Genomic DNA, 10,482 nt, shown 5'->3' with positions numbered 1-10,482 from the left:
GGCTCCCGCTCAAGATTAAAATCTTCCTCTGGCAAATGTTTCGAAATCGTCTCCCGACGGCCGATAACGTCGCCAAGCGCAACGGCCCGTCTGATGGGTCATGTGTAGTGTGTGAGCTGCATGAGGATGCGAACCATGATGTCTTCTAGTGCGCGTTACATAAGTTTGCATGGTGTGCCATGAGGGAAGTGTTCCAACAAAATTGGAACCCTAGATCGGGAGCGGATCTTTTGGCGGTGTTGCAGTCGCAACACGGGGCCAACGCTAGGGTGTTATGGCGATGTGTGGGAGCATTGCTTTGGTCCCTTTGCACGATCAAAAATAAAATGACAATTGAGAAAAAGTTTCCTGCTCACCCGGCTGACGTGATATTCAAATGCCATCTCTTTCTTCAGATGTGGACACCTGTGGGGAAACAACGCGATACTGAGCTCATGAAGATCACGATGGAGAAGATCGGCAACAGTATCTCGCGACTCCGGCAAGCGGCTTGAGCTGTTTCATGTCTCTTTTGGCTTTGACGGATGGAGGTGACCTGCTGCGTTGGTTCTTTTATGGTCGCTTCGGTTGGGGCCGTGTTATGCTTATGGCCGGTGAGGCCTAACTTGAACTTGATTTGATTTGGCTGTAAGATGTTTGAACCTTGTGATGCTGCCAGGTGGCTTTATTAATTTAAAATCGAACGTTTCTAGCGTCTTCGTTCAAAAAAGGAGAGAGCTGCATAGAAAAGATAATAAGAGAAAAAAGGCGTCGTATAGAGTGTGTGGGCTAGAAAAACTTACAACTGCACGGCTTCCCTGGTCGTTCGATCCAGCTGGATTACGTGGCCCGCGCGCGACCGGCGGTCGTATGTAAACGTTTCCCTTGCCTTTCAGATACAGTTTTGCTAAAACTCATCTAGATGAGATATAATTTGGTCTCATTCATATTTTATAGCTATTGGATGTGATGCTATAAGATGCGCTTCCCTGACTAGAGAAGGAAATGTCGGGAGGAAATAGAGATGATAGGGTGTGTGCTGACGTGGGTTGTATCGTGAATGAGACCAAATTATGTCTCATCTAGATGAGTTCTAGGGATATAGGGAGGGACCTGAAAGGTTTTGACTTCATGCTCCTTTTCACTCGCCAACTGAGCGCCGTGGTCGTTCCTACGCACCCCTCGAATATCCACCGTTCCATACCCACCAATTCTAGCAGATCCAGATCCAGATCCGGTATCACCATCTCCATCTACGGATTCATCTACCACCGCGCTGCACGAGAAAAAGGTTCTGCTCTGCCTGGACTGCCGACGGGCAGCAGTTCGTCCTCCCTTAAACACGCACAGGCCAAGATGGTGGAGTGAAACTTCCATTAGAGCTGCCAAGTACGGCGAGTTTTCTCTTCCTTTTTTCTTTCAATTCTCGACTTTGTAGACCTCAGTTATAGACTTTTTACCAATCGCACTGCACTTGCACCTCATATGCAGAAAGATCTACTATTCCCTGTTACTATTTGTCCCAAGCAAAGAGTCTGCTACGATGGATCTCATCGTTGGCGCCTCGAGCAACGCCGTGAAATCCCTCGTCGGCAAGCTCGGGAGCCTACTCGCCCAGGAGTACACCCTGATCCAGGGCGTCCGCGACGACATCCAGTACATCAACGATGAGCTGGCCAGTATGCAGGCTTTCCTCAACAGGACCAAGCGTGCTGGCAGCCACGACGAGCAGCGGCAGGACTGGATGAAGCAGGTGCGCGAGGTGTCCTACGACATTGAGGACTGCGTCGACGACGTCAACCACCGGCTCGGCCACGAGCCCCGAGGGAACGGCAAGCTGATGTACATCCGGAAGAAGTGGTATTTCCTCACGACGATGTACGTGCGCCGGTGCATCGCCGCCGAGATCGGCAACCTCAAGGTTCGGGCGCAGCAGGTCAGCGACCGGCGCACGAGGTACGGGGTGGACAACCTTAGGGGAAGTAGCAGTGAGCCCGTGGTAGCTGACGCTCCTACAGACCGTGTAGCTCCGCCTCCCGAACTCATTGGCACGAAGCAACCGGTGGGCGTGGAAGATGCCATGAACGAACTCGGGGGATGGTTTAAAGCAGAGCAGCGCACCACTCAGCAGAGCACTGAGAAGCGGTTCCTTGCCATTTTTGGGTTTGGTGGCCTTGGGAAGACCACGCTCGCCATGGAGTTGTACCGCAGGTTTGGAGATGATTTTGACTGCAGAGCGTCGGTGCAGGCCTCGCAGAAGTTCAATCTTTTGATGATTCTGAGGAGCCTTGTCAAGCAGTTCCATGAGCAGCAGGCCGGTGCTTCTCTGAATGACCCCCTTGAGGGAATTGAGGAATGGGGAGAAAAAGATCTCAGAAAGAAGCTCGTTCACCAACTGAAAGATAAGAGGTACTACTCGTATACTTCTGCTCTTGTTATACTAGTACTTACTTTACGTGCACAAGTCAGTCCATTATACTAGTATTTAATTGTGATGTTGCTATTGCAAATACTTACTTTGTTTTTCAACAATTCTTGAATTAGGTACCTTGTCTTGATAGATGACATATGGTCTGTATCAGCATGGGAAAACATTAATGATTCTTTGCCTGAAAGAGTGAAATGTGGGAGTGTAGTGGTGACAACAAGGTTTAAATCTGTAGCTGTTGCCTGCTGCCGTCGAAATGGTCGCTTGTATGACCACAAGCCACTTCTTGAAGAAAATTCCTACAAATTATTCCGCCAAATTGTCTCAAGTGCTCCTGATAATGCATCTAAAGCTTCATTATATGGTCAAATTCTCTCCGGCACTCCTGATAATCCAACTAAAGCTCCATCAGGTGATCACATTGTCACCTCTGCTTCTGATAGTCCAACTGAAGCTGCATCACATGGTATAATTATCTCGGGTGCTGTTGGTAATAATCCAACTAAAGCAGTAGCACATGGTCAAATTATGTCTGGTACTTCTGACAATCCCATTGGAGATGCTCAAGCTCTTTTAAAAAAATGTGGAGGTTTGCCTTTGGCCATAATTGTCGTAGCAGGGCTCGTGGCTAGTAAACTGAGATCAGGCACTAGCTCGAAGCCAATAGATAACTACTTAGCTGAAGTGGACAAGGCTTTGAGTGGAGGGTTGGAAACTCATCTCAGTACGGAAGGAGTGACAAAAGTACTTGACCAATGCTACAATGATTTGCCGGCTGATCTCAAGACCTGTTTATTGTACTTGAGCATGTTTCCAAAGGGCAGCTTTGTTAGCAGAAAGCGTTTGATTAGAAGATGGATAGGAGAAGGCTTTATCATTCAAAAGCATGGGAAGACTATTGAGGAAGTTGCTGAAGATTACTTCAACGAACTAATTAGCAGAAACTTGATTCGGGCAGTCAACAACAGCAGTAATGGCAAGGTCAAGACCTATCAAATTCATGACATGGTTCTTGAGTATATTGTTTCCAAGTCCAGCGACGAGAATTTCATCACTGTAGTGGGTGGTCACTGGCAGACACCATTTCCAAGCTACAAGGTGCGCCGACTCTCTATTCACAGAAGTGCCCGGGAAGAAAAAGAAACTGTGGAGAGGATGAAATTGTCACATGTCCGATCATTGACAGCATTCGACAGCTTTAAAGCACTGCATTCTTGTTTGCTGAAGTTTCAGATACTGCAAGTGCTGGATCTTGAATCTTGTAGAGATTTATCGTCCCATCAGCTCCAGAAAATATGCAAAATGCACCAGTTGAAGTACTTGAGCTTGCGTCGGACAGACATTGAGGAGATTCCAGCTGAAATAGGGAAGCTGGAATATTTGGAGGTATTTGACATAAGGGAGACAGAAGTAAGTGAACTGCCTCAGTCAGTTGGGGGGCTAAAGCGGATGACCCATCTGCTTGCTGGCAATAAAAGCAAGCGGAAAGCACTGATAATGACAGAAGAGATCACAAAGATGACAGCCCTTAAAACGCTATCTGGTATGGGGATATGTGGAACCACAACTGCAGGCATGGTCAGATTCACCAGGAAGACAACGGCTACTGGCTTATTCAAATCGGCTAGCCGCGGCTCATGTAAGCAAGTGCTCCAAGCCTTAGAGAAGCTCACAAACCTGAAGAAACTCAGCCTTTACATACTTGGGAAGCTGGAAGAAGAAGATGAGATACTATTGCTCTCTGCCATTGAGCACCTGAGCAGTTGCTCGCTCAAATTTCTTGCAGTTGATGATGGCTTCACTGGCTTTCTTGAGGAATCACTCAGTTCTTCAAAAGCACCGCCAGAGCACCTGCACACCCTGGAGCTTTGCGGCAATTTATTTGAAGTGCCCAAGTGGATCGTTAGTATGCATGGCCTTGAGAAACTAACTTTGTCCTTAACTTCACTGAGGACAGATACTTTGATGCTTCTAAGTGAATTGCCTGAGCTATTCTCTCTCACTTTCTCTCTAGATGCAGCAAAGTCCAAGAATGGAAGTGCTCTTGAAATTCTGCATAAGAATACAATGAATTCAGGAGGAGAGATATTTGTGCCGGATGGTGGTTTCGGCAAGCTTAAGCTACTGCGCTTATTGGCACCATTTCTGCCACCTTTGAGTTTTGTGGAAGGTGCCATGCCAACGCTCCAGAGGCTTGAACTGAGGTTCAGAACTGCGTATGGTGTTCCTGGCCTGGAAAATCTTGCAAGTCTCCGTCAGATATTTCTTGCAGTCAGCAGCAAGGCCCCTAAGGCGGCCGAGGAGAAAAAGCGATTGGCGAACAAGATTGAGAAGAATCCCCCTACTGTGATTGTCGACGAGTACAACGAATCATCAATGGAGTAAGAGATTGTCTGGTCTAGCTATTCTTAATACTTAGTATCTTTGTATTGTACGGATATATATAACTTAGCAATAAAGATAGTTCCGTGTACGGTGTACCAACCGATGATGCAGAGGCCTGGGTTTCTCGCTTTATACCATCAAGCCTGGTGATAAGCGCGTGTCTATATTGTGTCGTGGCATTCTTGCTCCGCATTGCTGGTGCTCTTAGAGCATCTCCATCGGATGATGTAAAACAACCGTCGTGCCAAAAAAACTGCTGTTTGAGGGCATTTTGAGCCAAAAAAAACATATCCCACAAATGCCCTATCTCTATTTGTTGCCAAAATAATTTGCAAATGCCCTAAATTTTTGTTACAAGTGGTGTATATTTGCAACACCATTAGAGCATCTACAGCCGGACTTGACAAATTCGGTCCCTCAAATGCCTGCAGACCCGCATGCACTAACTGGTCATCCTCAAATTGCGTCATCCACGTCCACGTATCTCATATCTGATCCTCTATATCCATACTAAATCATGCAACGTCGATAAAAACTACGTAGATCATGAGCGGACATAGAAACGGACATACAAGTGCACAATCTGTTCACCAAACGATCACAGTCGGATCTTCAAAAGATCGTCACAGTTCACATAATGCACATAACACGACGGACAAGTTTAAACTACATCTAAAACCTTGAATTTAAAGTGGGGAAGGCAAATCTTCACCACTTCCTAGTTGGCCCTTTCCCCTTCTGGTCGCCAGCGCAACTATAAGCGTCGGCGTCTGGTGGAGGATCGTCTGAGTCGTCGGACGAGGCGTCGTGGTCGTCGCCGTCAGAGGTGTTGGAGAGGAGGATGAGCCCTTTGAGCCGCCGAGCGGCGCTGTCCTACTGCCTCTTGAGCTTCGCTAGTTCAACCGCCTCCGACGCTGCCACCGTCGCGTCGCGCTCGGACTGCTCAATGGCAATTCAGAGCGCCTTGTCCTTCTTCCGGCGGAGCCGCCAAGCGTCTGTCTCCGTCGTCATAACCGACCGGCGGTAGACCCAAGCGAGGAGTCGCTCGTCCTCGTCGGGCTCTGCTTGCATCCCACGGCGGCGCACGGACTGCTCCGCCGTGTCCCTCTCCCTTGTCTGCTACCTCTCGCGGCGGGCGGTGCGCGCCTCCGATTCCGGCGTGCACGTCCGGGCCGGCGGGGCGGACACAAGCACCCACAGCTGCCCATGTGGGGGTGCAGCAGCTGGATGGGGCAGGGGACGGCGTGGGGAGGCGCGGGCTGTGCAGCCCTCGCGGAGCTCTACGCGGGCCGGGAGGGGCCTACACCGGCTAGGGAGCAGCGGCGACGCTACAGATCCAGAGCTGCCTCCGGTGTCCACCTTGGCCTGCTCCAAGGCAATACGGAGGGCCAGCTCCTCATCGACGTCAACGTCGGAGTCGGAGCGGCTGCCAGAGCTCGACATGGTCGACATATTGGATCAGAGTCAGAGAGGAGAGAGGGGAGGACAGAGTGAGAGAGGAGAGCAAGTGAGCTAGGGTTTCGAGCGAGGAGACAGATTGGGGTTTTTGTGGGACACTGGTGGGGTTAGTGGTGGGCCCGGCCTGTCAGGAGGACGTGCCCGGGCCACCCCATATCCGTCGGCTGGATATGGGGGGCACCGGACAGCCCGGGCGTTTGAGGGTGGTTCGAGGCGTCTGGTGGGGTCATTTTTTTTGTGACCGGTCCGCCCGCCCGGGCATTTGAGACGGGTTTGGGGCACCTGGTTGTAGATGCTCTTAGTGTTGCCCCAAAACAAAAACGGTTGTGGTGGGAACCCAACCGCCAGTGTAATCTTTCACCGCTGCCATGCCGCCTCACCCTGCCTCCGCAACGGCCGATTCAAGCCGCCGCCACAACTACTTCATCGACCACCGTGAACCCCACCACCCCTCGGCGACCTCCGTCACTGAGCCCCGACCCCGTCGAGCTTGTAACACGTTCGTCCCATCCCGCTGACGTCGACCTCCCCATCCCACCACTCGGCACCGTTCGCCGCAACCGCCCATGCCCGTTGAGCTCGCAACGCGGACGGCCTATCCCGCTACCGTCCCCGTGCACCATGCCGCTGTCCCTGAGAACCTCGTCATCGTCCCCGAGCTCCGTCAGCCCGGGCGTTTAAGGCGTCCGTCTGGGTCGAAATTTCATGATCGGTCAATGACCGGGCGGGCCGCCCGGGCGTTTGAGGAGGGTTTGGGGCGCCTGGTTGTAGATGCTCTAATCATCTGCTTCTGCTTTCTTACTTTTTGCTAGTTGTGCAGCAATGTAAGTTGTCTACTTATTGAACTCACTGCTCTCTTAATCTAGCAGTTCACATATTTTACATTACATGGAAATTTAATTTTATTCATTACGGTTTGAGTGCATGCAATAAAAAAAAGTATATGTCGTGTTTGAGTGCATTACGGTTTGTTCACATATTGGGTTCTCTTATTTAATGTTGCAAACCCAACTTGCATACCTTATCTAGTTTCCTGGTGGGCATATCTGTGAATACTATTTTCTTGCATGCATTTCCAGCTTCAAGTTTGCTGTTGTACTCTGTACTTGCTGAGCAATGAGTTGAGCACTGAACTATTTCAACAAAAGATGTGCATAAGTAACTACTATAAGAGAGGGAGGATAGATTGCTCTATCCCATATACCTATGAACAGCGGACTAAGTAACAAGCATGGAGTTCCAAAACGAAGAATTTTGTGAGTAGGCAAGCAGATTATTGTTATCATCCGGGTTTTTTTTTAATTTGTACCTGCATTCTTCTGGTTTGTGCTCTCATCTTGAAATTTAACACCATTGTGCCCCTTATTTTGTGAGTATGACTTATTTTTCATCAGAATTGTAAATGTTTCCTGTTAGCACATGGGAATGAAAGTTGCCAACACGTTTTGTATTCGATATATCCTGATGCATATTCACTTTTGGCAGGGTATATCAGTAACTGATGTCTATTCCAGTGACGGTCATGGCAAGGAGAACAAAGATGAGAGGCCGACATTGGCTTTATTTATTTAAAGCCGGGCGCCGCTTGTGCCTGTTTTTCTGAAAAAAGAGCATCTAGCATTAATCATAAATTTGTGGGGCACTCCTTGTTATTGCATCTGTTTCGTTCTGAGATCCTGTAACATGTACAAGGAGACTCTTGTTCCCTTGGACAAATATCCTGAACCATTGTTCGCGCACCGATTCGGCCTCTTCCTCTATCACTTGCTTGTCAGCAGAGCACTTTCAGGTTTCTAGTTCTTAAGAGACATCCAGCGCACAATGCTGCTTGGCCCTAGAGATCCAACAGGGGCAGTGGCCTTGACTTAAACAGAAACGATGGTGTAAATTTCTGAACATATTTTAAGCAGTTTACCAAGTTTAAAATTTTGAGATGCACCACCAGTCTGCATGTTGGCTTCCTGTGCTGATGTTGGTCTAGTTCTCGTGATATGCACTTGATATCGTGAATGATTAATTTGCCAACATTTGTCCAGACTCTGAGATTTAAACTGCCGTTCGTCATCCTGTGGCACGATGCGGTAGATCGGCACAACCTCCTTCTGAAACCCTGAGGAATCTACAGTTATCTAGTGGTAGGAAGTGACCTGAAATTGAGTGGGTTGTGTCAGGATTTTTAATTTTATTTTATTTTTTTGCTTTTTCATCATGGGAAAGTCGAATCCTTCAATTCAGTGCAGATATTTCTCATTCAATTTCAAGTCCAAAACACACAAACACAGTAGCCAGTTGACAATTATTACCACGTGATACCGCCAAGAAACTACTAGAGCCCAGAAGACCATTGCTTCACCAAAAGTGCACAAAAATCAGACTTGTAACTTGTAGTCAATAAACAGGGAGGCAGGCAAGTAGTCCAGATCTCCGCTGTTGTTCAGGAAACAACTGACGATAAGCAATGAACATCAACTCTAGAGCTTACGTTTTAATCTAGTGAAACATTGACTTCACGCAAAGTTAATCAAGATAGGATGACTAGTTGACTGATACTATTTGCTTAAGGACACAATTGACCTCTACACATTCACAAACCAGAAGAGAGCATTTCCACAGAGCAGTTACGATTAGAACACATCTGGGTGATTTAGGAATCTGAAACATCATTTACGATTAGAACACATCTGGGTGATTTAGGAATCTGAAACATTGAGTACCAAGGCAATGCCAGGAGTACCATAACAAGAACAAGCCAATGGCAAACAAATCAGACGGTTTGTTCTTATTCATCAGCACCTCAATTATGACAGCGCCAGTGGCCAGCAGTGGACAGTAACGAGGCAATTAAGACCGACATGTAAAACACTGGGTTCTGCACAAACTGAAGAAACAAAAACCTGAAAACACCGGGCAGGAATTTTAAGCAAAACTTCATGTTTGAGACGTATAAAAAAACTAGAACATCTATTAGTAAACCACCGCGGAAATCGGTAAATAGAACCAACAACGTTTCCGAAATCTTCATTTGCCAATTGAAGCGGACATAATTCAGTTCTTGCAGGTGGCCGACGAGCCAACAAAGCATTTACAATGATTCGGCAATTTTCATCCAAAAGTAGGACTACTATTACTTGCAGATAACCAGAGTCCACGGACAAGCACTAAGCCAACAGTATAGAACTACATTTGCTACTAGATACAGGCGACGCAGTCTAAGAGGAGGTGAACTTGGTGACGGCCTTGGTGCCCTCAGAGACGGCGTGCTTGGCGAGTTCCCCGGGGAGGACGAGGCGGACGGAGGTCTGGATCTCCCGGGAGGTGATGGTGGGCTTCTTGTTGTAGCGGGCGAGCTTGGCGGCCTCCCCGGCGAGCTTCTCGAAGATGTCGTTGATGAAGGAGTTCATGATGGACATGGCCTTGGAGGAGATGCCGATGTCGGGGTGCACCTGCTTGAGCACCTTGAAGATGTAGATCTTGTAGGTCTCGACGCTCTTCTTGCTCTTCTTCTTGCCCTTCTTCTCGCCGCCTTCCTTGGAGGCGGTCTTGCCCGCCGGCAGCCGCTTCTCGGCCTTGGGCTTCTTCGCCGCCGGGGCCTTCTCGGCCTTCTCCGCCGCGGGCTCCTCCTCTGCGGGCTTCTTCGCCGCCGGCTTCTTCTCCGCCTTGGGGGCCATCGCTGCTTCGGGAGGGGGAGAAAAGTGGGTGGGTTGCTTCGCCGCCGGAAGGTGTTGGGACTTGGAGATGGAGGAGATGTGGGGGAAAGCAGAACGGGGGTGATGGGCTTATAGAGGTGGAGAGGCGAGCGCTGATTGGTGGAGGGGTGCGTGTCCCGGATCGGTGATGTTGAACGGTCAGATGCGTTCGGCGCTATTGGACGTGGACGTCCGGGATGCGTTTCGGCGCGGATCGCGGGCGTGGGGCGCGGTAGTGCCATTTTGGAAAGAGCGGGACCGGGAAGACGAGAAGAGCGGGTCAATTTTGGAGCGCCGGGACGGTGAGAATGTTTTCCGATTTCGCGCTTTAGAGAGAGATCCATTTCGCGGTTAATTTTGGCACTGGGACGGTGGGACCCATGGCTGTATCCGGGAGTATAAATTAAAAAAAAGAGCAACTCTAACGGGGCGACCCATTTCGTCCATCGGCGTCCTTTTGGGTCGGCGCAGACACAAAAGTCGGTCCAACGCGCTGACCCAAACGGACGCGCGTCCGCTTGGCGTCCGCCTGCCGACCCATTCTCG

The 10,482-nt window shown here is 49.2% G+C and overlaps 2 protein-coding genes across 2 annotated transcripts; one reads left to right on the top strand and one right to left on the bottom strand.

The window, feature by feature from the left end:
• Window positions 1-1,110: 1,110 nt before the first annotated feature.
• Window positions 1,111-7,987, top strand: LOC109744684 (disease resistance protein Pik-2). Its single transcript, XM_020303839.4, has 4 exons — window positions 1,111-1,368; window positions 1,471-2,388; window positions 2,524-4,788; window positions 7,736-7,987. Exons 2-4 carry the CDS (start codon window positions 1,523-1,525, stop codon window positions 7,746-7,748), a joined length of 3,144 nt encoding a protein of 1,047 aa, XP_020159428.1. The 5' UTR covers window positions 1,111-1,368; window positions 1,471-1,522; the 3' UTR covers window positions 7,749-7,987.
• A 1,269-nt stretch (window positions 7,988-9,256) lies between these two features.
• LOC109744685 (histone H2B.1) lies at window positions 9,257-10,008 on the bottom strand. Its single transcript, XM_020303840.4, has one exon. The coding sequence runs from the start codon at window positions 9,916-9,918 to the stop codon at window positions 9,460-9,462; it is 459 nt and encodes a 152-aa protein (XP_020159429.1). The 5' UTR covers window positions 9,919-10,008; the 3' UTR covers window positions 9,257-9,459.
• Window positions 10,009-10,482: the final 474 nt, after the last annotated feature.

Source organism: Aegilops tauschii, chromosome 2 (genome assembly GCF_002575655.3).
Source record: "Aegilops tauschii subsp. strangulata cultivar AL8/78 chromosome 2, Aet v6.0, whole genome shotgun sequence".
Lineage (NCBI taxonomy): Eukaryota > Viridiplantae > Streptophyta > Magnoliopsida > Poales > Poaceae > Aegilops > Aegilops tauschii.
The sequence above is the reverse complement of the archived record's forward strand: the minus strand, read 5'-3'. Positions and strand labels throughout refer to the sequence as shown.